At 41.5% G+C, this 27256-nt stretch overlaps 1 protein-coding gene across 1 annotated transcript in view; it reads right to left on the bottom strand.

The window, feature by feature from the left end:
• shank3a (SH3 and multiple ankyrin repeat domains 3a) overlaps positions 1-27256 on the bottom strand; it is a 994510-nt gene that overhangs the window by 39382 nt on the left and 927872 nt on the right. The window contains exons 21-22 of the mRNA XM_060842760.1: positions 23464-23569; positions 17790-20112 (exon numbers count right to left, since the gene is read on the bottom strand). Coding sequence (XP_060698743.1) covers positions 17790-20112; positions 23464-23569 — 2429 coding nt within the window. The remainder of the gene's footprint in view (positions 1-17789; positions 20113-23463; positions 23570-27256) is intronic.

The following is a 27256-nucleotide window of genomic DNA, read 5'->3' on the forward strand; positions in this document are numbered from 1 at the left end:
TTGGCAAGCTCACCTTGAATCCCATGTGATGTACCTTTACTAATTAATCGATCATGCGGAATCTTATCAAAAGCTTCTGCTCTGCCCTCAATCTCTTGGTTACTTCCTCAAAAAAACTCCAAGTTTGTGAGACATGATTTCCCTCATACAAAGCCATGCTGACTTTCCCTAATCATTCCTTGCCTCTCCAAGTACATGTAAAACATATCTTTCAGAATCATCTCAACAACTTACTCACCACTGATAATTAAACTCACAGGTCTATAGTTCCCAGGTTTCCCCTTATAGCCTTTCTTTAAAAAAAAAGGCACAACATTAGCCACTCTCCAATACTCCAGCACCCGTGATTATAGATAACATAGATACTCCTGAGCAAAGGTATTAAAGGATAGGGCCAAAGGCAGGTATATGGAGTTAGACCTCATATCAGTCATGATCTCCTTGAATAGTGGAACCGACTTGATGGGCTGAATGACCTACTCCTATTAATATGATTTTGGTTTGACCTTTTGAACTTATCCTTGAAATGGTTCCTCCATACAGACTATGGTTCAGAAGTGGCCTATTACAGAGGTAGGCTGAATGGTATTTTTCATTTTCTGGTCTCTCCCCACAATCGACACTCTTATGTCCCTAAAGACACTGAGTCGTCATCTGATATTGTGAGCGAGCCATCAGTAAGCCACAGTATCTGTGTGGTTGGATGAATAAGAGTTTGGGTGGACATTTTGACCTTGCAGCCCCTAACTCTGGGTCCATACAAAGCAGCTGGAAACAAAATGATGATTGAGTTGTGCACAAGCAGACTTTACCTTTACACCTTTGGAAAGCCAAAGAATTCAAGCCATGTTGAGGCTACCTTAAACATCTAACCATTGAACAGAGCTGGTTGTACTAGCAGGAGAAGTTGTACATAGCAAGCTGACACATTTTTTAGACTGTGGGGTAAACACAAGACACACGTCAAGAGTGGCTTACTCATAATATCCTGCTTATGACCCCCTTTCATTATATGTCTCCATGTTTGTTTAACTTAAATCTGATTTCTCCTGAAAACTGTATCAGTACTCTTAAACCCTCTAATCAGATATTAGTTGAATTGACCACAGGTCTTAAGGACCTCTTTTCATCACTCAACATTGTCCAGCCACACTGACGTGAAGATGAATTCTCTTCCTCTCCCAGACATGGGGAGAAAGTATGGATACAAATAAACAAACTCCAGGTGTAACTAAAAGCTTAAAATAGAGATCAATTACAATGTTACACAGTAAGACTGGAGAATAGGATTTGTCCTAGGAAGGAAAGACATAAAAATCAAAATATGAACAGATGTAATCTCTTGGAGCTAAAGAAAAGCTAACGTTTGCTATCTTCAGATTGCTGTCCAAATCCAGAGGAAAAGGGTCTTCACTGCATAATCTAAGTATCACATTATAATTGAGCTGTAATTTACTGATAAGAACAGCATTTTATAATAACAAAGGCAACAATAAATATTTGGGAGCTGGTCATGTATAGCACCAGGGTCTATTAGTATCTTTTGGAGTGAGTAACATCTGACTGAATTCTGATTTTGTGGTAAGTCCTTGACAATGGCATAAAATGAATAAGGATGTACAAACAAACTGTTAAATAGATTTGAGACAATTCAATTAAGTGCATGAATGCTGACATAATTTAAAGTAAGTTTATTTATTTGTTTTGCTTCAGTTTTAAAAAGATCATTCATGGGATCGGGGCATAGCTTGTGGGGCCAGCATTAATTGCCCAGTTCTTATTGGCATTGAGAATGTAAAAACAAGCTGTCTTCTTGAACTACTGAAATCCATTTGACATAGACACACCCAAAATGCCATTAGGAAGGGAGTTCCAGGACTTTGATCCATTGACATGGAAAAACAACTATATATTTCTAAACCAGGATGTTGGGTGGCTTGGTGGGGAAATTGCAGGGCATGGTGTTCCCTATATCTGTTGCTTTGCCCGTCTAGATGGTAGTGATTGTGGGCTTGGGAGGTGCTGCTGAAGGAGCCTTGGTGAATTTCGGCAGTACCTCTTGTAGATGGCACACACTGCTGCTACTGTCTATTGGTGGTGGAGGGAGTCAATATTTGTGGGTTGTCATGCCAATCCTTGATCCTGAAAGGTGCCATGCTTCCTGAGTGTTGTTGAAGCTGTACTCACCAAGGCAAGCAGGAAACATTCTACCATACATCTGCCTTGCATCTTGTAGACAGTGGACGAGTTTTGGCAAGTCAGTGAGTTACTTGCTGCAGGATTCCTTGCCTCAGACCTTCTCTAACAGCCACAGCATTTATATGGTTAGTCCAATTCAGTCCAAGCTCAGTGGTAACCCCAGGATGTTGGCAAATAAGCAATATCACTGGGTGATGTTTGGATTCATTTTTGTTGGATGTGGTCATTGTGCAATGAATGGTACTTACCACTTGTCAGCCCAAATCTGGATCATGTCCAGGTCTTTTGGACATGAAGTGATTTACTGTCTGAAGTGTGAGAAATGGTGCCGAAAATTGTACCATCATCACTGAACATCCCCACATCTGAGCTTAGGATCGAGGGAAATTCATTAATGAAGCAGCTGAAGATGGTTGAGCCTAGGACACAATTTTAAGAAACCTAGGACATTTCTGGACAGTAGTAGTATCCCCAGCTCTGAGCCATGAGACTGGGTTCAAGTCCCACCTGTCCCAGTGATGTGTAATAGCATCTGTGAACAAGTTGATGAGAAAGTATCTATCCTGAGGAACTTAAGGATTCTTGTAGTGCAGTGATAGTGTATGCAAAAGTGAGGACTGCAGATTCTGGAGAATCAAGATTAGAGTGGTGCTGGAAAAGCACAGCAGGTCAGGCAGCATCTGAGTTCCTCGGATGCTGCTTGACCTGCTGTGCTTTTCTCTGCAGTGATAGTGTACCTACTCCGAACAAGGAGACATGGGTTCAAGTTCCACCTTCTCCTGAGGTGTGTAATAACATCTGGATTGAAAATATAATTAACAAGGTATCTTGCAGGACAGCGGTAGCATCTATATCTTTGTAACAGGAGGCCTGGGTTCAAATCCAGGGAGATAGTGAGGAAAGAGATCAATCTGAGACTGATACAGTTGAGAACAGAAGAGAGTCAAACAGTCAGGGCAGGCAGGGACAAGGTAGGACTAATAAATTAAACAGCATTTATTTCAATGCAAGTGGCATAACTGGGAAGGTAGATAATCTCAGGGCATGGTTAGGAACATGGGACTGGGATATCATAGCAATTACAGAAACATGGCTCAGGGATGGGCAGGACTGGCAGCTTAATGTTCCAGGATACAAATGCTACAGGAAGAACAGAAGGGGATGCAAGAGAGATGGAGTGGCGTTTTTGATAAGGGATAGCATTACGGCTGTGCTGAGGGAGGATATTCCTGGAAATACATCCAGGGAAGTTATTTGACAGCAACTTAGAAATAAGAAAGGGATGATTACCTTATTGGGATTGTATGATAGACCCCATCCCCCCAATAGTCAGAGGGAAATTGAGAAACAAACTTGTAGAGAGATCTCAGCTATAATAGGGTGGTTATGGTAGGGGATTTTAACTTTCCAAACATAGACTGGGACTGCAATAATGGTTAGCACTGCTGCCTCACAGCGCCAGGGACCTGGGTTCAACTCCCGCCTCAGGCGTCTGACTGTGTGGAGTTTGCACATTCTCCCCGTGTCTGCGTGGGTTTCCTCCGGGTGCTCCGGTTTCCTCCCACAGTCCAAAGATGTGCGAGTCAGGTGAATTGGCCATGCTAAATTGCCCGTAGTGTTAGGTAAGGAGTATATGTAGGGGTATGGGTGGGTTGCGCTTCGGCGGGTCGGTGTGGACTTGTTGGGCCGAAGGGCCTGTTTCCACACTGTAGGGAATCTAATCTAAATTAAAGGTTAGATGGAGAGGAATTTGTTAAGTGTGTACAAGAAAATTTTCTGATTCGTACGTGGATGTACTTACGAGAGAAGGTGCAAAACTTGACCTACTCTTGGGAAATAAGGCAGGGCAGGTGACTGAGGTGTCAGTGGGGGAGCACTTTGGGGCCAGCGACCATAATTACATTAGATATAAAATAGTGATGGAAAAGTTAAGACCAGATCTAAAAGTTGAAGTTCTAAATTGGAGAAAGGCTAATTTTGACAGTATTAGGCAAGAACTTTGAAAAGCTGATTGGGGGCAGATATTCACAGGTAAAGGGATGGCTAGAAAGTGGGAAGCCTTCAGCAATGAGATGACGAGAATCCAGAGAAAGTATATTCCTGTTAGGGTGAAAGGAAAAGGAAAAGGGAATGCTGGATAACTAAAGAAAAAGAAGGAAGCATATGTCAGGAATAGACAGGATAGACCGAGTGAATCCTTAGAAGAATATAAAGGCAGTAGGAGTATACTTAAGAGGGAAATCAGGAGGGCAAAACTGGGACATGAGATAGCTTTGGCAAATAGAATTAAGGAGAATCCAAAGGGTTTTTACAAATACATTAAGGAGAAAAGGATAACTAGGGAGAGAATAGGGCCCCTCAAAGACCAGCAAGGCAGCCTTTGTGTGGAGCTGCAAAAAATGGGGGAGATACTAAACAAGTATTTTGCATCAGTATTTACTGTGGAAAATGATATGGAAGATATAGAATGTAGGGAAACAGACACCCTGCAAAATGTCCATATTACAGAGGAAGAAGTGCTGGATGTCTTGAAATGCATAAAGATGGATAAATCCCCAGGACCTGATCAGATGTACCCTATAACTTGGTGTATCATCGACAGTCACAGCTGAGGAGCCGGAAGACAGGAGGTTGGCTAATGTGGTGCCACTGTTTAAGAAGGGTTGTAAGGACAAGCCAGGGAACTATAGACCAATGAGCCTGACGTCGATGGTGGGCAAGTTGTTGGAGGGCATCCTGTGGGACAGGATGTACGTGTATTTGGAAAGGCAAGGACTGATCAGGGATAGTCAATATGGCTTTGTGTGTGGGAAATCATGTCTCACAAACTTGGTAGAGTTTTTTGAAGAAGTAACAAAGAGGATTGATGATGACAGAACGGTAGATGTCATCTGTATGGACTTCAGTAAGGCGTTCGACAGGGTTCCCCATGGGAGACTGATTCGCAAGGTTAGATCTCACGGAATACAGAGAGATACAGAACTGGCTCAAAGGTAGGAGACAGAGGGTGATGGTAGAGGATTGTTTTTCAGACAGGAGGCCTGTGACCAGTGGAGTGCCACAAGGATCAGTGCTGGGTCCACTACTTTTTGTCATTTACATAAATGATTTGGATGCAAGCATAACAGGTAGAGTTAGTAAGTTTGCAGATAACACAAAAATTGGAGGTGTAGTGGACAGCGAGGAAGGTTACCTCAGATTACAGCAGGATCTTGACCAGATGGGCCAATGGGCTGTGAAGTGGCATATGGAGTTTAATTCAGATAAATGAGAGGTGCTGCATTTTGGGAAAGCAAATCTTAGCAGGACTTAGCAAATCTTAATGGTAAGGTCCTCGAGTGTTGCTGAACAAAGAGACCTTGGAGTGCAGGTTCATACCTCCTTGAAAGTGGAGTCACAGGTAGATAGGATAGTGAAGAAGGCGTTTGATGTGCTTTCCTTTATTAGTCAGAGTATTGACTACAGGAGTTGGGAGGTCATGTTTGGCCACTGTTGGAATATTGTGTGCAATTCTGGTCTCCTTCCTATCGGAAAGATGTTGTGAAACTTGAAAGGGTTCAGAAAAGATTTACAAGGATGTTGCCAGGGTTGGAGGATTTGAGCAATTGGGAGAGGCTGAACAGGCTGGGGCTGTTTTCCTTGGAGTGTCGGAGGCTGAGGGGCGACCTTACAGAGGTTTACAAAATCATGAGGGGCATGGTTAGGATAAATAGACAAAGTCTTTTCCCTGGTGTCAGGGAGTCCAGAACTAGAGGACGTAGGTTTAGGGTGAGAGGAGAAACATATAAAAGAGACCTAAGGGGCAATTTTTTCATGGAGGGTGGTAAGTGTATGGAATGAGCTGCCAGAGGAAGTGGTGGAGGCTGGTACAATTGCAATATTTAAGAGGCATTTGGATGGGTACATGAATAGGAAGGGTGTGGATGGATTTGGGCCGGGTGCTGGCAGGTGGGACTAGATTGGGTTGGGATATCTGGTCGTCATGGACGGGTTGGACCGAAGGGTTTGTTTCCTTGCTGTATATCTCTATGACACAATGTTTTCCTCATAATTGTAACAAAATCAAATTTTTTTAGGATTGTTTCTTGCCACACTTGATCAAGTGCAGCCTTGATGTTTGCAGCAAATAATCTTGTCTTACCTCTGGTATCCTGCTGTTTTAGTCTTGTTTGATTCAAGGCTAAACTTAGGTCAGGAGCTGAGTCGTCCTGTCAGAACTCAAAGTGAGTGCCAGTATGAAGATGTTGTGAACAAGTGGGCTGGCATGGGACCCAGGTTCGATTCCAGCCTCAGGTGACTGTCTGTGTGGAGTTTGCACATTCTCCACGTGTCCGCGTGGGTTTCCTCTGGGTGCTCCGGTTTCCTCCCACAGTCCAAAGATGCTCAGGTCAGGTGAATTGGCCATGCTAAATTGCCCTTTGTGTTAGGTGCATTAATTAGGGGCAAATATAGGGTAGGGGAATGGGTCTGGGTTGGTTACTCTTCGGAGGGTCAGTGTGGACTTGTTGGGCCAAATGGCCTGTTTCCATTCTCTCGGGAATCTATTCTAGTTCCAAGACAGGCTATGGCACGATTATCATTTGTGATAATATCAACCACTTGCAGATCAGAATAGTTTGCAATGAAAGTAATGTACTATTCAGCATCCAACCATCTGAAAGGTATAGGTCAGCAGTCCATTTTGTATATTCATTTATGCAATGTGGGTGTTGCTGGCTGGCCAGTGTTTATTGCCATTATATTTATTTGACAAAGTGGTGGTCTTCTTAAATCGCTGCACTTCATTTGATCTACATACCTCTGCAATTATGTCAGGAATGGTGTTCAGGGTTTTGACCTGGTGATACTGAAGGAATGACAATCCATTTCCAAGTCAAGATGGAGAGGAACTTGCAGGTGCTGGCATTCCCATGTAAGTACTGCCTTTGTCTTTCTAGATGGTAGTAGTTGTGAGTTTGGAAGATGCTGTATAAGAGGTCTTGGTAAATTTCTGCAGTGCACCTTGTAATTGGTACACACTGCTGCTACTGAGCATCAGTGGTGAAAGCAGGCAATGCTCGTGGGTGTGGTGCCAATGAAGCAGGCTACCTTGTTCTGGATGATGTCAAGCTTCTTGTGTTGTTGCAGCTGCACCCATCCAGGCAAGTGGGGAGTATTCCATCACACTCCTGACTGTCACCATCTCTATTGGATAGGACCTCTTGAATGTGGGTAAGATGCCAATCTAGAACACATTTGGGCTAGCTGTGTGCTCTGGATTTTATACCCAACTTTTCAAATGATATTCTCCAGATCATGATACTAACACAATGATAAATGTTTTTAATTTAGAAGTTAAGTTTCAAACTCAATGACCAAACCACATGAATGCTTTACAAAACCCTGTTTAAAAGAAGAACTCTACTGTCTGACACTCCTTATTACATATAATAGTTTTATGAGGCAGAGTCGCTAATGACAATAACAGCAAGTTAATAGCTTGATCTTACTCTATTGAACCCTGCAGCACATGAGGAGGCCAATTGCCTCATCGTACTTGTGTTAGATCTTTAAAGTAACAACTTCCATGTTTCGTTCCTCAAAGCTTTGTAAACATTCATTTTCAAGTATCCATTGGTTCCCTTTGAGAGTGATTGCAGAATCTGCATCCACTATCCTTTCAGATAGTGCACTCCAAGTCTTTAAAATTAACCGCATTAAAAAAGTAGTCTTCCCCCTGACCTCCTTGTAAGTTATCTTATATCTGTGTTCTTGTGTCCCACTCTCCTATTTTCGATACATTAATTACTGTACCAAGGCACCTGATGAAACTATTTTGAACTACGAGTGTTATTTGTGAAAATCCAAATTAGTCGGATCAAACATTCATGGGGTATAGCTTATGGCTGAATCTGTTCATGAATCTGAGTCAAAGTTAGTCAAGCCAATTGGGATCATCACAGGGAAAGGTAAGGTTGATGAGCCAGCTTTCACCAGCAGTAACATTTTATGAAAGAAGTTTGTGATAAAGCAATTGCTTAGTACGTGATTGTGACTCGTATTCTTCCCATTCAGGATGTTAGTCAATGGATAGTCAACTATAAATATATAATAAAATCTTAACATGACTGAACTACTTATTGTGTCAGTGCTAACACATGGCAAGAGCAATACAGAATTAATTCCACTGGCTGTTCTCTCCCTTTAACCCTGAGATATTAAATGGTTGGTTGATTTTTTTTTAGTAAAACAACAATTTTTATTTTTATAGCACCATCAACAGTATAAAATGTCCCAAGGTACTTCACAGGGATATTGTTAAGCAAAATTTGATCTGAATCATGGGAGGAGATTTTAGGCCAAATGGTGAAAAGCTTAGCCAAATAAGGAGCGCTTACTGAACATTGGAAAGAAGTAAAGAGGGAATTTGAGAGAGGGAATTCTCCAACGCTCTGGAGCTCAAGGTATGGTCACCGTTGGTGGAACAATTAAGATCAGACATACAAATGAGGTCAGAATTAAGGTGACACAAATGTTTTGGAGGGTCATGGAGCTAGAGCAGAATACAGAGATGGGAAAGGTTGAGGAAACAGTGATTTGTAAACACAAAGGAAAATAATGCATTGTTTAACAGGGATCTGATGTAGATTCAGTAAGCACAGGGCTGATAGGTGAATGGAGCTTGGTGTAAGTAAAGCATGGGCAGCAGAAGTTTGGGTGTTCTAAAAGGGAAGTGTGGGAGTGCAAAGACACATGTGCTTGCATAGTCTTAACAATGGCATGATTGGGAGTTAAACAGCAAACGAGCTGAGGCAAAGAGTGCGGTTAGACAATATGGATGTGGAATTAGGTGGGTTTTTCAGATGGCACAAATAATTGGTTAAAAAATCATCAAGGCAACATTGAAGTTGTGCAATATCTGTTGCAGCCTTAGATTGCTGGTTGTGAGAAGGACAAACATCCTTAAGACTATATATAAAGATTTGGTGGAATGCTCTGTCATCTCGAAGATTTGAAATACAGTCGTTGCAGGCCTAGGATAAATTCCAATAGTTTATAAATAATTACTAAACAGAGTTTGCTGAGTGATACATTACTGAAAGCTTACCTAGATTTCAAGGCTAGGGTAGGCACTCTGAGTCTGGGAACTTTCCCGGTGAGATGGATCTAAGATACAAGAGCTGAAATAATTTACAGTAAGGTCGGGTTGAAAGGATACAAACATAAATCACAGTTTTACTGTTAGATGACATTTAAAATATTTGGTTGCTCGAAGTGCAGCGCTGGTTTCTAAAATGAGGTGTACATTAGATTCCTAAGTTCAAAGAATCAGAATTGGTTAGAGGTCCATGCTGCATATTCATCCTCTTAGATGTATTTGGTATAAATGCATGATACTGTTGCATAGTAGTTACGTTACTATATGAGTACTCCAGAAGTTCAAAGATGTCAGTTCAAATCCCAAAATTGCAGCAGGGAAATTTTAAATGTGGTTCATTAATTAAATAAATCTAAAATAAAATCTACATGAATACAAACCAATTTGGTTCTCTAAGGCACTCAGGAAAGTAAATCTGCTGTCTTTACCCTTTCTGACTTGCATATGACTCCGGATTCACAACAATATGGTTGACTCTTAAGTGTTCTCTGAAATGGTCAAACAAGACACTCAACTGTTTGTGAAAAATTAGCATTGATTCGGATACCTGATTTGGACAAAGCAAAGAACAAAACAAAACAAAATCTAGTTGACTAGCAAAGTTCTCCCCACAGACATCTGAATACTTCCTAAAACTGTCCTGAGCAATAGTTGCAAGCAAAGTTCTGACAAAGCCGTACACTCAGAATAGCCTAAATGGCCTGTCAATGCATGTACTTGTGAGGGATTACATGGGAAGTTTTAAACATTAATTCTTCATTAAGTGTCATGACAAGGAAATCTAATGATTATTATATAACACTCTCCCTCAACTGATGAATTAGTACTACTCCATTTTGGATATTTTTTGGAAGTAGTACAGGATGTACTCTAAGTGGAGGACTTCCATTACCATAACGTAACTTGGTAGCACTAATGGTCGAGCTGGCTGAATCCTAAAGGACATAATGTACAGAATGGAGTCGTAACAGGTGGTGAAAACTAACAGGAACCAGTAGGAAAAGCTGACTTGAACCTGACCTTATCTTTTGCAGATATATTTGCCCTTGAGAGAAGGGGTGACCACTGTACAATCTTTCTGAGGTTGAAGTTCCTTCATACTGAGCATATTCTCCAGCATTTTTGTGTATTACTGCCACTCTTCTGAATGGGATAGATTTAAATCCAGAATAAATCTAGCAGTAAAAGATTAGACATCCAAAAGCTTTCAGATCTCAGCCAAAAGTAGTACTTGAATTATATTCAATCATAATTTTTAGCCTCATGGCCCAGCACATCCTTATTTTCCCATAATTATCAAGTGAAGAAAACAATCAGAAGATCATCAGGTAAGTGATGTAAGCTGACATCAGCAATGCTATCAAATTATATCTAGTCATCTATATCCTTCTAAACAAGCTCAATTTGGGTTCCACTGGGCTCCAGATCTCATCATGACCTTTGGTCCAAACATTCCAAATTCTAAAGATGAAGTGAGTAATTGTGTGTGACATTATTGGACTGAGTGTGGAATCTGATTTCTGGTAAGATGGTAGCCAGTGGGAATTGGAGGAAATATTTTCAGTTTGATAGAGTCAGACTTCAAAACTTGTATTTGAGATAGACAGTAAAGTGAAACTATAAAAGAGGCTGAGAAAATAAACTGACACTTCTAGCGCCTAAAGTGGGACGACGCCTGGATGGGTCTGTCGCAGACAGCAGTGAAGCGGTGGAGGTCTCCCTTGAGGCTCAGTGCAGGCATGGTCAGAGCTGGAATAACTGCTATTCTGAACTTTTCACAGGGCGGCACGGTGCCTCAGTGGTTAGCACTGCTGCCTCACAGCACCAGGGACCTGAGTTCGATTCCAGCCTCAGGCAACAGTCTGTGTGGAGTTTGCACATTCTCCCAGTGTCTGTACGGGTTTCCTCTAGGTGCTCCGGTTTCCTTCCACAATCCAAAGATATGCAGGTCAGGTGAATTGGCTATGCTGAATTGCCCATAGGATTGGGTGCATTAGTCAAGGGTAAATAGGGGGAACGGGTCTGGGTGGGTTACTCTTCGGACGGTCAGTGTAGACTAAGTTGGGCTGAAGGGCCTGTTTCCACACTGTAGGGAATCTAATGTAATCTATTCATATCATCCATAACAAATAAATGCTATTATTTATTTACTTTTCTATTTACTTTTCTATTTTTTTGTTTCCTAAGAATTTGATCTTACATATTTGTACCTAGGTACCTTTGCACCTAAGAAGGCACTGTAATGCACTGTAAACTTTTTACTGTACTCTTTTGAGTACATCTGACAATAAAGCTAATTCAATTCAATTCGATTTCTAAAGAAACTATGACCAAAACTGGATTGAAAATCTAAAATTCCTGGAGACTGAAACTGTTTGAAACCATAAAAGGACACAGAGCAATCAAATTCAGTGTATAATTGCAGTTATACAGTGCAGGCAAGCTGAAGGAGGCTAGATCCGAGAGCTGAGAACACTACAATGTATAGTTATAGCAGCTGTTTTTGAGCCCTAAGAAAACATTGGAAGTTGAGAAAATTTTGCAGACCTGTAACATTTTTGTGAAGACTTTGCCTGTAGAATGCGGGTTGGTTTGCACTGCTGTCAGCTGGAGGTGAGGATATCTCGGAGAAGAGGAGCTGAAACCCTTTGTGAGGAAGACAGAGTTTTTGGGAACTCTGTAACTGAATTTGGCGATATACATGCTGAATGGACCGATAAGCAAATTTATATAATTTTTGTATTTACATCTGACAATTAACGTGTCATTTTTAAATTATAGTCCATGAAACTTACGTGTGGATCCATGCTTATCTTATATTCTAGAACCTGGAAACAACAGAAGTCATCATCCGAGGAAGTATTTCATGTTCAGTTTACTTGACTCTTCTAAACCATAAACTATTTTGTTTTAAACTGTGGCTTAATTTTTTCTGCCAATAAAAGGGATTTTGGATATCTTCCATCTTTTAAAAATAGGCTACTAGTCCTGACTGAGATCATAACAACTCATTGAATTCATACTTTGCACAAAGAAAATTGGTTGTGGTTGTTGCAATTCCAGGACATCATTGCAAGAGTTCTTAAGTGCCGTGTCATATCACTATCACTGGGTAGGTGTGAGAATCATTGTCAGAGGGTGTGAAATTCACAAATTTTACCAATTATCAGGTGGCTTGTCTGGTATCCTGCACTGAGACAGTAAGTATTTCGTCCGATTAAATATCAGGAAGACTGAAGTCGTTGTCTTTGATCCTTCCTTCAAACTCTTCCTCAAGCTACTGACACTATGCTCTCTCTGGCAATCATGAGGCTAAATCTATGCAACCTTTATCTGACACGGAGGCAAGATTCCGACCATATATCTGTGTCTTGATGAAGCCTGTCTTTTTCCACTAATATAACATTATGACCATGCCCCTCCCTCAGTTTATCTGCTGTTGAAACTCTCATCTATGCTTTTATTACTTATATACTTCACTATTTCAACATACTCTAGTCAACAATCCACATTCCATGCCAGGTCACTCATTTAGAGACTCCATGCCTTTGAAAGAGGGAATCCCTTACCTTACATCCCACACAAGCAAGCCAGGGTTTTGCTGCTTGTGCTGTCCGCAGTGCAAGTCTGTACCTGCTGCTGGGTGAGGCCCTTAAGTGGTCATTAGTCACACAGTTAAGGATCACAACTGATGGCCTATTTGAAAGGCTACTGTTACAAAGTAATGTAATTGAATTTTTTTTTAAAAGAGTTTGCTGACCCTTTAAATATATCTTGAACTATTCTTTTAAAAAAAAAGCACTTCACCAAGGAAAAGGCACAGGAAACCACAAGCTATAATGTTCCTGCTGTAATGTTCAGGGAGTTTGGCTGGAATCTTACAGTTTGGAGAACTTTCAGAGAGAGGCCACTTTGGCTAGTTTGTGATCAAAATAAACAATTGCATTTTTGAACTGAGAGAAAATTTGAGATCAGCCTGAGAAGCAGCTTTCTTTGTAACTTGTATTTCTTTGCAACCCCTCTCAGCAAATGTAAGCTGAAAAGTCAATTTTATCAATTGTGAAGGATCCCTGCAGAAGATTTGTTGGAATCAGTCCCACCACCTAAAGTAAAGGAAATTCAGCCAAGTACAACTGTTCTAGGAAGATCCCCCACTGTAAGCAGTTTGAGTTTATACAGAATAGTTCTGGAATTACACCACCATTTGGGATCATTCATGATTTATTCTTTTCTCATAAGTTTAAGTATTACTTGGCAAAAGTAGTTAAATTTTACACTCTTCAGAGTTTGGTTTAATTTTGTTCCTTTTCGCTTTTGTTTGTGTGCATGAATGTGTTAGTTTTTTGTGAAAAGAATGCAGATGTATGCTGCACAATTCAAATTGTCAATAATCTTTACAGCTTTGGTTTTGGAAGTAATTTAGTTCTTTTTTGGTGATTAAAGAAACCTTGTTCATAAAACTGAGCCTGACATAGTCCGAGACCTATATAATTAACTCAGTCAAAAACCTAGTTAAATTTTTAATGTGGTGTGACAAGTGAAGTACAGGGACTGGAAAAGGAAACAATGCACCCCTCCCACCGTGATTGTAACATATATCTGGGGACCTCTAGCCACAGTTGAACCTGTGACAAAGATATTAACTGGAAATGGGGAAATAATTTCAACAAAGCAAAGACCAGTATATACATATACATTAATAGTTCATATACATTAACTATTATTCTGATCAAATTTTAGAGCAAGTATGTTTTTGCAGCAGAGTGGGATAGATTTAAAATTTTGTAAGAACATTACACAGTGACGAACTGATATATGTGGCTGGACAATTGAAGATAGCTTTTCATCTAAATTTTAAGAGACAAGAGATGATAAAACCAGAGGTCTAATTATTGAGTTAGGGAGAGTAAGGAAGAAGTATAGAACTGGAAATAGATGAGGTAGCACTGGAAAAGATTCAGTTAGAATAAAGAGTCTAGAACTATAATTTCAAAGATGAAAATAGAGACGAAGAAAACAAAAAATAAAGTGCATTTCGGAATGGAAAAGGATGGAGTAAAGGAACAGGAAGGTCATTTGAAATGAGAATAGGAAAGGCAGGAGACAGAAAGGGAGCAAGGAATAGTATTTTAATTAAAAAGGCTGGAACTAAGAAGGGAAGATTCCCTTGAATTCAGTGCATATATAGATGGTGTGAAGTCTGCCTTCACTTCGGGGCTTTTTAGGCTAAATATGGAGCTGTTTAAATTTATACAGCAATCCCAGTTTGAGGAAAGCTAGGCAGTTTTCATTTCATTTGAAAATACATCCACACAAATGAATGGCCATAGAAAATTGTTCATTGCTTATATAGAGCAGGGGCTGGCAAAGCTCATGAAATTAATGTGATTTCTGAGAAGTCATCTGCACAATTATGCAAAAATCTATCTGTAGTGCTTATGAGTTGGACCCTGAGGCTTATGCAAAAATTTGAAGACCTCTGAAGCAGCTTGGGCAGACCTATATGATGGCTGAATGTGTAAAACACTGACCTTCAATTGTTGGATGTGGTCCTTTAAAAGTGGATGCTACAAATGAGAACCTCAGGGAGACAATATTCTTTAAGAGTTTAAAATGCACTCTGCATTTCAAAAGAACTCTATTGGAGGACTAAGAAAAGTTCCAACTGCGAGATAAGAAAGCAAGATAACTGATGATTATATACTTGTTCGCATTGAGCCCAAGAAATTCCAGGGTTGAACATTTAAGAATCCAGAAGACTCAAGCACATATAAGCTATTATTCGTACTGGCCACAAGGATGAGGTGCAGTTTTGTAAAGTGTGTCTTATGTACCAGTTGTGGGAATGCCCCAACCTGCATTAAGACCAGTACCCTTGATTCATATTGCCTGACTTGGAGAATGTCTTAACATGCTGTTAACAGACTGTGTGAGTGCTCTGCCAAAAATGATAGGTGGGCACTAGTATTCCTCACGATTATGGATGTGGCTACCTAGTTCCAAGAGGTCATTCCTTGAAAATCATTTCTGCCATGGTACTGGTTAGAAGTAAACTCAGTTCTTCTTTTGATGTGGCTTACCAGCTGAGATTCTACCAATTTTATATCTAAAATTTCGATAGAAAAGTATAAGCATTCTGGGTATAACATAGCTAAAGTCCTCAGTCTACCAGCCATAGACCAAAAAAGGCTTTAAGATAGCGTCATCAAAGCCTCAAGATGATAACCAGGACATATTGCCTTGAACATCCTCATGACTGGGTTAAAGAGCTGGGATTTCTCTTGTTTGCCACCCAGAATTCACCCAATTAGTCCACTGGCTTTAGTCTCTTGGGTAATAAGTATTGGACATTATCGAGTAAGTTTTCAAAATGTTCTTTAATTTATGGACACGAGATAAGAGACTAATCATCGAAAGGTTCTTGGAGCAAAACGGCGAATCTTCTTTATTAGATTACGTATCAATGTTCTAGAGACACCTCATGGCAACCAATAATGTGGCCCATGAGCACTTTGCAATTTCACAAACAGGCATGAGAAAATGGGCAAACAGATCTAGACTTAAACAATTCAGCAAACAGATTACGTTAGTATTGCTATCTTTCCAAGGTGAGCTGCTAAAAGTCTGGTTTAGTAGCCCGTAAAGAATAACCAAGATTGATGAGGTGAATGATTTGATTGATACCATGGACAGCAAGAACAAGTGTTGGCTATGTCACATCAACATGTCAAAATTACACCACTGCTGGGAAGAGCATAAACAAGCACAGATTTGTCAGCTAGTAAGCACAATAGAGGATGAAAGGCATAGTGAGGATGAAATGGATAGTGAGGATGAAGCAGAGAGGCCTTGACAACTCCCAAATTGAACACCTCACTGTTATATAGGCTAACACTATTAGGGAGATTCGTCGATATTTATACACAGAACAAGATGACGCAACAAGAAAGTTAATAGGATTTAAAGAAATCTGTGGGGACAAACCAGAGTGCACATTCTTAGCCATACATGATGTGAATGAAGGAATGATCCCCCCTTATCCCTTATGTCCTGAGTAACAGGCCCAGGTGAAAGCAAAAACCCAATATATTTTGGAAAATCACCTGATTGAACCCACTCAACCCAGTCAAAACAGCTGGAGCTCCCAAGCCAACTATTGCCCAATGCTGATGGTTTAACCCGATTCTGCATAGACTACAGAAGGTTAATGCAATACACAGGGCAGATTCCTGTCTAATTCTCTACCTGGAATGCTGTATTAATAGGGATGAAAGTGTCAATTTTATAACTAAAATGGATCTGTTAAAGCAATATTGACAAGTTCCCTGAACACCTTGGGCTACAGAATTATTGACTTTCGTAACAATACATAGCCTTTTTGAATACCAGGTTATGACATTTCGACTAAAAATGCTCTGGCCACTTTCGAGAGGCAAAAGAATAGCTGTTGTTCCTAACTCTGTGGTAAATATTGATGACATGCTGGAATACAGTGACACTTTGAGGAAATACTTGGAACAGCTGGAAGTCTTTTTGAAAGATTACAGTAAGCTGATTTAGTGAAAATTTCAAGATCATATTTGATGAAAAGTTGATCTTGGGTAATAAATATTTGTCGGGGCTTGATCACCATCGAGTGTTCGTGGAGAAAGTTTTCAAAATATTCTTTATGGGGCCTTTACATTGATTTACTTTCTTGGGAGGTGAGGTAGGGAGGGAAAGAAGGTGAAGGGGGATATAGGAAGAAAGTCATTTCGAGTAGGTTTGTATACACAAGTCAAAAGGTGATTTTTTTTATCCTTGGTACATAACACAATGCAACAGGACACAAGACAAGGCTGGTAACTTGGCCCATGTCCCATTCTGTATGCCACCTGATGTTTCTATCTGAAATTGTGAGGTGGACCCTCAGTTTGGAGGTTCGTCATTCGTATAATTCTTGTTTACAGTGATTGCATTATGCATGCTCACTGTCTCCTTTCGCACCCAAACCAAGCAATTCAAATATTCATTTCTTATATATTCAGACTTCCAGTTTCTGTATTTCTCAAAATGAAAGAGAAAAATTCACACAATTACCAAGCAACTCCAAATTACATATACTTCATTCAGTAATAGCCCTCAGTAACTGCTACAAATACTCTTCACAGGAAATTTAGTGCAACTCAATTTCTTTCTAAAAACCTTTGAAACTTGTCAGTTAGTACACCCAGGGGACTGTGGATTTAATTGCCTCATTTATCACCCTATCTTCATTAACTGAAAAGCCTTTGATTTTGCTGAGTTAAATGCATTTGGAATAGTGCTTATGTCAGGAAACATTAACCTGAATACCTGAAAAGAAATTCACTTTTGAAAATAAGCTCTAGAATTGGTACTGAAAAATGATCACTTTTTTCGGGCTTTAAGAAAATGTTGGTACTTCTACACTGAGACACTGATTTGGCCTTACCGTGCAGTGACAACAGGTGACCTCTTCCCTATTTCTAGAGAGGCTGTTGACGGCTCGTCCCCGAGTGAGTGAGTATCCTTAGACAATTGCTGCAGCCTGGAGCTCAGCTCACTTATTACAGTGGGTTTGCTGCCCTCGACCATCTGAATTGGCCTGGGCTCAACGGCATCCCCCCACAACTTGGACTTTCTCTGTATGAGGTAGCGAGACCGTCCTACGCCGGGGGGCAGCGCGGACGGCTGGTGTTGGGCAACAAGCTCACTGTCTGAGGTCTGCTTCAAGAGAGGGTCCCTGAATGTGACTGGCCCTTTGTTGAGTTGGGACTTTAGCTTTGGCTTTGGAGGCACTGGAGGCTTCTCGAGTATGAAGGTCTGTCCATCAGCAAATGATGTATAAGTGTCTAAGGGCTCTCCGCTTTCCGACGACAATGTGGACATGCTGGAGACAGTTGAAATCGTGCTCGTGGTTTCTAGGTGATGATCACTACTGCTTCTTGTGTCTATTTCTTCTACACCCGAGTCCACACTTGCTTCTGACGGTGGGGCATCTGAAGGCTTCCCTGAGGGTGAAATGCCAGTAGGTGCTGCACTTGGAGGTCTACTGGGATGGCTGGCAGTTTTTTCAGCCTCGGCTTGGATGAAGATGCCATTAGCGAATTCATCAGGAGGTGGCACAAGCCCAATCTTTGCAAGTTCCTCCCTTGTTTCTTCATCGCTTGAGGACAGAATTGGAGGGAGGGAAATGGTGAATGGCTCCACATCTTCATCAGAGCTTCCTTGAGTTTGGGGTTTTACAGGTGCTTCAGTAGGCGGAGGCTCAGAAACAGTACTGGGTGTTGGAGATGTTTGTGTTTCGATAGGGGACAATTGAGGCTGTGGTGATGATGGCTTCAAGGCAGTTGTTGGAGTTTCTTGAAGTTCTGATTCTTGCCCATTACTTGTTGCATGGACCATCAGCAGGCCAGCTGTTTTTTGTTGCGATGTATCTACTATGTTGATAAGCATACTTTTTCTCTCTTCAACTTTCTTCTCTTCTCGCTCTGCCTTTTCTGTCTGCACTGGTCTAGTTTCTACATCTTTCCTCATAGTGGTAGGAGTTCCCCATTGGTGTTTTGCAGTTACTGGTGCCCCAGATGTTGGACTGTAACCTGCTTTGTCCTCTGGAGAGAATGGAGGTGATGTGAGACCCTCCACCTCTGTTTGCTTTGTCTCTTTACTGTGAGGGACATTTCTCTCCTGAGCTTTCACAGTTTCATTGCTTCCAGTCGTCCGCTGATGCTGTGTTTCGGCGACGAGTGCCCGTTGCCTTGCGGCCAGCGCAAGTGCCAATGGTGAGTTGGGATCCAGCGGCTTCCCTGTGAGGGGATGTATAAAAGTTACAGGTGTGCTTGCTGGTGGTCTTGAGGATGGGACAGGTGAAGGGACTGGTGACCGGAGAGACCTGTCACTGCTACTTAGTAATCTCTCGTCAACTGACCTGGATTGTTGCAAAGCTGGGATGTTGGGTGCTGTGTCACTTTCGATGGCACCTACAGAAAGGAAGACTGTTGATTTCCTCTTCTCTTCCAACCTTTTTTCTCGGTCCCGTACTGCTCCTGCAATTGCAGCAGAGAAAGGGCTGGCCAAATCTTGCCCATCTTCCTGTGCTTTGCTGATTCCCTGCCTCTGCTGCTGCTCGTGCTCTTTTCCAGAGTGTTGCGCTATCCTCCTGGCTAATAGCTCCTTGCCAACCACAGAGGAACCAGTGGCTGATGCTCTCTCTATTGCATCTTCAACCTGAAACTGCTTAACCAGAGGACTTTTCTTACGAAGTGGTTTTGTTGGTGCGAAAAGGCCCACATTAAACTGGCCCACATTTGCATATGGATTATCAACCATCTTTGCCTTCCGTTTGCTTTTCTCTTGAGAAGTTGATGATGGGCTAGGCCAGGGTATGTCCGTTGGCTCTACAGGATAGTATGATGAATCCTGCAGGATGATCATTGACCTAGCCCTTTTCTGCCTTTCTACCGGAGGCACAGAAGTTCGACTTGGCTCATAGACCTCTGCTGTTGTCACTGCCTGCTGTGCCCCATGAATTTTCGCTTCGGTGTTGGGCTTAAAGCTGGAACGCACATTGTCATAAGTTCGTCCTGGGGGTGGGGGTGGGGAGAAAGGAGGGGGAGGGCCTGTATCTAAAAGGTATGAAGAAGGAGGTGGGGGAGGGGCGATCTGAGGAGGTGGCGGTATACCCAGTCCTTCCCGAAGTGTGTCTTGCATGGATGTACTACGTGAAAACCTTCCCTCCATGGCTGAGACTGACAGCTTATCATCCTCAGAGGCTCCTGCAAGACACAACAAAAGCACCTCATAATTTACAACTACCTGATTGGCTCTCTCAGCAGAATCATTGGCAAGCCCTGAATTACTTACTACAGTGAACAACATGGCTGTGTACAGAAATCAAGAAGCCATATTTGTGCAAAACAAGATCCCACAACCAATGACGATAGCATGTCCTTAATCTTTAATCTTTGATCTTTGGTAATCCAAGTGGCCAAGAGAACTTATTGCTCTTCTTCCACTTATGCTCTGGGCATTCGATACTCAACTGAATCACAGCAAGTGAGAGATAAAGATGGGCACTTACAATAGGGAGAAAGTGAGGACTGTAGATGCTAGAGATCGCAGTAGAGAGTGTAGTGCTGGAAAAGCACAGCAGGTCAGGCAGCATCCGAGGAGCAGGACAATTGACATTTCAGGGATAAGCCCTTCATCAGGATTGCTGACCTGCTGTGCTTTTCCAGCACTACACTCTTGACTCTAGGCACTTACAACAGCGTAGCATTCCCTGCAGTAGGGTGTCAGCCTGGATTCTATGCTCAAGTCCTGGAGTGACGCCTGTAACACACTACTTCCCAACCTCTCTAATTTTCATCTGTTTGGTTGATGTTTTTTGGATTTAATCCCTGCTGAAATGATAAAATTGTCGCTTGCTGGGAAATCAATTTGTAATTGACAAGCTTTGATGAAGTGCCTTCCCTCCGATGCAGTGTTAGCATCCTAGGTTTCTGACTTATCACAGATGTTAGGGACATGTTATGATTCCTCAGTTCTGTCACTGAATGATTTCTAATTAAAGGGGCCCCAATGTGGGTTACAATGGCTCATCAACAGTACTCTCTCTAAGCTGCCACTGAAGGTCCGCACATGCTGATTGGCTTGAGAACTTCAGGAGATTAAGGTTGTCACTGCCTCTATCTCTGCATCTTTCTATTTCTACTGCCCTCTCTAACTTAGTGTACCTCTGTCTGCATTTTTTTTTTGCATATTTATAGCTGTAACGAGTTCTAGCACACTGTACATCTGTTTTTTCTGTCTTTCTATTTAACACCGTAAATCATAATTGTTCTTTCTCTATTTGTATTTAGCCATCTATTTTTCAATAGTAACCTGATGTTTATTTAGTTAATAAAATCACACAACACTGGGTTATAGTCCAACAAGTTTATTTGGAAGCACTAGCTTTCAGAGTGGTGCTCCTTCATCAGGTGGTTGTGGAGAATAAGATTGTAAGACACGGAATTTATAGCAAAAGTTTACAGTATGATGTAACTGAAATTATATATTGAAAAAGACCTGGATTGTTTGTTTAGTCTCTCATCTTTTACAATTCCAGAATTTTCTTAAAGTTACATTCTCAGGTAATCCTGCAAGTACAAATTCATCCCATAAACTTATATGCGTGTGTGTGCAAGTTTGTGGGGTGAATTTGTATTTGCAGAATTAATTTTATTTTACTCAAAAACTACATGAATCTATGTAAGATTCTGTAAATTCCTTTTTTAGGTTAGAATCACTCTGAATATTGGGGTACAGACAGCCTCACACAGGGAAGCTCACACCTTCAATGTATTATCTGGGCCAACATGGCACCTATTGTTAAAGTTCACTAGAGGATGTAACTTTAAGGAAATTCTGGAATTTACATATGAAAAAACTGAAACTAACATGCCCATTGTAAAAGATCTGAGACTTAACAAACAAACCAGATCTTTTTCAATATATAATTTCAGTTACATCACACTGTAAACTTCCGCTGTAAATTCTGTCCTACGATCTTCTACTCCTCAACTACCTGATGAAGAAGTAGTGCTCCGAAAGCTAGTGCTTTCAAATAAATTTGTTGGACTATAACCTAGTGTTGTGTGATTTTAACTTTGTACACCCTAGTCCAACACTGGCACATCCAAATGATGTTTATTTAGTTCCTTCTTACAGGAGCTAATTGACACTGCAACAGTCTTGCTAATTGAAGTCTGCTTCAGTCTGTTCCCAAGTTCTGTCTGAAGTTAATTTATTTCACACTCCTTTACTTATATCGGTGACGGAGCCTTAGTTTTGGCAGCTGACCTTCTGTTTCTGAACCAAAAGATGAAGGGTTTGAGCAGTATTTGAACAACCTGAGCAAATGGCAATTAGAACCTGGGCTTGAAATGCTGGTTGATATCCCAAAGGATTTCACATCTGGTAAGTGCCCACAGCTAAGATGGTGTCCTGTTCTGAATCAGGTTTAAAATATGCTCCAGACTGCCATGGTGAATGGAGATCAGTGTGCTGGCTCTGAATGCTGACATTAAGCAGGAGTATTCGTATTCAAAGGGTGTTAGGGCCCCTCTTTCATTATCATAAAGGTGTTTTGGGCTGTTTGGTCTGGGTTAAGTCTGAGATAAAAATTGTGAGCAAGGCAACAGGAAGCCACCTCAGCTCCTCATTCCTCGGAAGTGGCTCAAGAATTTGTTGTGTGAGAGTAAAGTGAGGACTGTGCCTAGGCAGGGCAAAATGTCGGGAGGATGACATTGTGCTTGTTTGAAATTCAGAATGTTCTGTGGATTGGTCAGCCATTTAGGCAAGTAAGATAGCAAGTGACCAGGATTTAAATTCTTGCCCCAGTCTACTCACATATTACATGATGCCAGTGTAAGGCTGAATGAGTAGATTTCCTGAAGGAAGAACCAGCCCAAGCACCTCTTCTCAGCCATGACTGAGATAGAGTCTTGGGGAAATCTATGTCTAGATGTTGAACCAGGACACAGTCAGCTGTAAAAGCTTACATTGAGGACAGGCAGACCCTTTAGGTACAAATGGGTTGCCAGGGTCTGGGAATCTTCTCCACAGGAGGGGAAATCAAACAGAATGAGAAATAAATAAATGTCAAGGGACAACGTTATACATCATGGTGAACAAAAGTGAATATAATTTCAGCGTAGATGAAATATAAAGAACAGAACAAAACAGTTGTGAGATTAGTTTTAACAATACTGTCAAATTACCTGCTCTATTTTCCTCTCTTTTCCACTGTTACTTGGTAAATCATGGAACAGTCCAGGCAACAAGAGTGAGTTGGTTATTCTACTGAGGAATTATCTCTGCAGAGCACCCATCTGGATAGGTGTTCCTTTTAGAAGTGGAGGAGCTAACCCTGTCCCTTTTCTTTAAATGCACAACTGTAGGACTTCTCCTGTTTGCTTTGGAAGGAGATGATATAACTCCATGTAGGCAAAGGATTGATTCTTGGGATATTAATGTCCTAGATTGTCCATTTTCATATTAGAGCAGCAACTTTACCATTGAACTACTGGGGAGAATAGTTCAATTGGTAGCTCCAGCCCTTCATGTTGATGTGGTAAACATACCTATAGATTTTGTTCTTGACATTCCTCGATGCATTGAGACGTGTGGTTTCTCTGATACAGATGGTGCCGTTGACTTTGAGGGCATGCCTTGACGCTCAAATAGTGACTGAAAGTAAAGGAAATAAAACAAGTAGTCGGGGGAGAAGAGTAGTGAACATCGGAATTAATTATATATGAAACTCAATGAGAGGCTGAAATGCAGTAACAACTTTGATTTTCATGGTTTCTTTAAAGCGGTAAAAACACAAAAGCATAAGTGTGATGGAATACTCCCTACTTGCCTGTATGAATGCAGCCCCAACAACACTCAAGAAGCTTGACACCATCTACCACAAAGCAGCCCACTTGATTACACCACATCCACAAGCATCCACTCCCTCCACCTCTGACGCTCAGTAGCAGCAGGGTGTACACTGCAGAAATTCACCAGAGATCCTCTGACAGCACCTTCTAAACTCACGACTACTTCCATCTTGAAGAACAGGGGCAGAGATACATGGGAACATGACCATCCTCAAGTTCTTTTCCAAGCCACTCACCATCCTGACTTGGAAATGTATCGCCGTTTCTTCACTGTCACTGGGTTAGAATTTTGGAATTCCCTCCGTTATGGCATTGTGGGTCAACCCACAGTGAACTACAGCGATCAAGAAGACAGTTCACCACCACCTTCTCAAGGGCAATTTGGGATGGGCAATAAATGCTGGCCAACTAGCAATGCCCACGCCCGCAAATGGATAAATAAAAAAAAGTAGACAAAAAATTACACTGAACCCAAAAGCAGTGAAGAATATGGAATAAAATTAATCAAGATGTCATAAAAAGTGAACTAATTCACTCAGGTTCTTTGGGGAAGGAACCATGCCAGCCTTAACACATATGACCTAAATTGGACTTCAGTCCTGCACTAATTTGTTTCAGTCTTAACTGATCTTGGAAGCAGCCGTTCAATGTACCTAGCTGTATGAATCCACAGCGAAGAACACACCTAGAATGAATTTTTTTAAAAGTTGATTTGAGCTAGCTCACCTGAACTAATTATCTTTGCTTTGCAGAGTGACTACTGAGTCAGAAAGTCAAGGATTCAATTCCCACTCCAGAACACTTGAGTTCAAATTTGAGTTTAATACTTTCAGTTGTAGTATTGAGGGAGTGTTGCAAGGATGTGCTGCCTTTTGTTGTTAAATGGTTCGATTATTGTTAAATTGAGGCTCAATCTGTTTGCAAAAGTGCTATTCAAAGCAGACCTTTTATGATCTCTCCAATGTCCTGTACAACATTTATATCCCATCCAACATTGCTTAAAAAAAAACAAATTGAGCTGGATTATCGAAGGCTAATTTCTAGCGCTTCTAATTTATGGAAGAATAAGCTCTGCATTAAACAAAGAACAAAGAACTTTACAGCACAGGAACAGCTCTTTGGCCGTCTAAGCCTGCGCAGATCCAGATCCTCTATCTAAACCTGTCACCTATTTTCTAAAGATCTTATCCCTCTGCTCCCTGCCCATTCCTGTTTCTGTCTTGATACATCTTAAATGACTCTATTGTTCCTGCCCCTACCTCCTTCCTGGCAACGCATTTCAGGCATCCACCACCCTCTGCATAAAGAACATTCTACGTATATCTCCCCTAAACTTTTCCCCTCTCACTTTGAAATTGTGACCCCTAGTAATTGAGTCCTCCCACTCTGGAAAAAAAGTTTCTTGCTATCCACCCTGTCTACACCTCTCATGAGTTTATAGACCTCAGTCAGGTCCCCTCTCAACCTCCTTCTTTCCAATGAAAATAATCCTAATCTACTCAACTTCTCCTCATAGCAAACACCCTCCATACCCGGCAACATCCTGTTTAACCTCCTCTGCATTCTCTCCAACACATCCACATCATTTTGGTAAAAGGCGACCAGAACTGTATGCAGTATTCCAAATGAGGCCGAACCAAAGTCCTGTACAACTGTAACATGACCTGCCAACTCTTGTATTCAGTACCCTATCTGATGAAGGAAAGCATGCCATATATCTTCTTGACCACCCTACTGACCTGCATTGCCACCTTCAGGGAACAATGGACCTGAACACCCAGGTTTGTACATCAATTCTCCCCAGGACTTTTCCACTTACTGTATAGTTCGCTCTGGAATTGCATCTTTCAAAATGCATCACCTCGCATTTGTCTGGATTGAACTCCATCTGCCATTTCTCTGCCTAACTCTCCAATCTATCTATATTCTGCTGTATTCTCTGGCAGATCCCTTCACTATCTGCTACTCCACCAATCGTATTGTCATCTGCAAGCTTGCTTATAAGGCAACCTACACCTTCCTCCAAATCATTTATGTATATCATAAACAACAACTGCCCCACCACTGGTCACAGGTCTGCATTTTGAGTAGCTCTCTATCTCCTGTTGCCCAACCAGTTCTCCATCCATCTAGCTACAACGCCCTGGGCCCCCATGCAACTTCACCTTCATCAGCCTACCATGGGGAACCTTACCAAATGCCTTACTAAAGTCCATGTATATGACATCTACATCCCTTCCATCATCAATCAACTTTGTCACCTCTTCAAAGAATTCTATTAGGTTTGTAAGATATGACCTTCCCTGCACAAAACCATGCTGCCTATCACTGATAAGCCCATTCCCTTCCAAATGGGTATATATCCTATCCCTTAGTATCTTCTCCAGTAGCTTCCCTACCACTGACGTGGATTGTGAGATCTGGAAAATTGAAGATTTTGGACCATTCCGAGGTTGCAAAGGATTTACCATGTGACATTTTAGAGTGCAAAAGGTCAAAGGACCTGTGGATTGTCTGCTGTTTATAAAGCTCAAGTGACTTTGGGAGAAAAGTTTGTGAAAAAGAGAGAAGGTTTTCATGGCTTATAATTGCTAGACAAAGACTGTGTTTTGGAAGGGGCATAGTGTGGAAAGTTGATTAGCAACAACTCCGGACTTGTGGTTCCTGTTTTTCTGCATCCTTTTTCTGCTTTCTCCTGTGTTTTCTGCTGTGGGCAGTTGGAATAAATTAGAAAGAGGGAAAGCACTCCCCTTTTCCCCTGAGTAACAACAGAACTCTGAAAGAGCAGTTGACTAAATATCTGCTCATAGACACTAAAAGCCAAAAGATTCATTCACTTCTGAGACCTATGTTGAAATTACTTGAACTGAGGGTCTTCCGTTACTCTGCAGTCAAAAGCAACATGATCTTGTCACCAGGAAACAGTAGGAGCTGTGATAAAGTCACCTCATTTCACTTTCTTCGTTTGGACCCATGATCAGCAGGGTTTTTCTCTGAGTTTCCATTCAAAATTACACTGCAGAACTGTATTAACTTATCCTGTCTGCGTATGAATACAAGTGTGTTTGAGGTTAAGAGGGTATAAGTTAGTCTTGCATAGTATTTTAGTTATTAACTTGCTTTACACCTGTTTAAAGAATAGGTTTGTTCTGAGTAGACAAAGAAGTTTTTTAGATTAGACTTACAGTGTGGAAACAGGCCCTTCGGCCCAACAAGTCCACACCGACCCGCCGAAGCGCAACCCACCCATACCCCTACATTTACCCCTTACCTAACACTACGGGCAATTTAGCTTGGCCAATTCACCTGACCCTCACATCTTTGGACTGTGGGAGGAAACCGGAGCACCCGGAGGAAACCCACGCAGACACGGGGAGAACGTGCAAACTCCACACAGTCAGTCGCCTGAGTCGGGAATTGAACCCGGGTCTACAGGCGCTGTGAGGCAGCAGTGCTAACCACTGTGCCACCGTGCCGCCCAAAGTGTTGA

Source organism: Hemiscyllium ocellatum, chromosome 23 (assembly GCF_020745735.1).
Source record: "Hemiscyllium ocellatum isolate sHemOce1 chromosome 23, sHemOce1.pat.X.cur, whole genome shotgun sequence".
NCBI lineage: Eukaryota > Metazoa > Chordata > Chondrichthyes > Orectolobiformes > Hemiscylliidae > Hemiscyllium > Hemiscyllium ocellatum.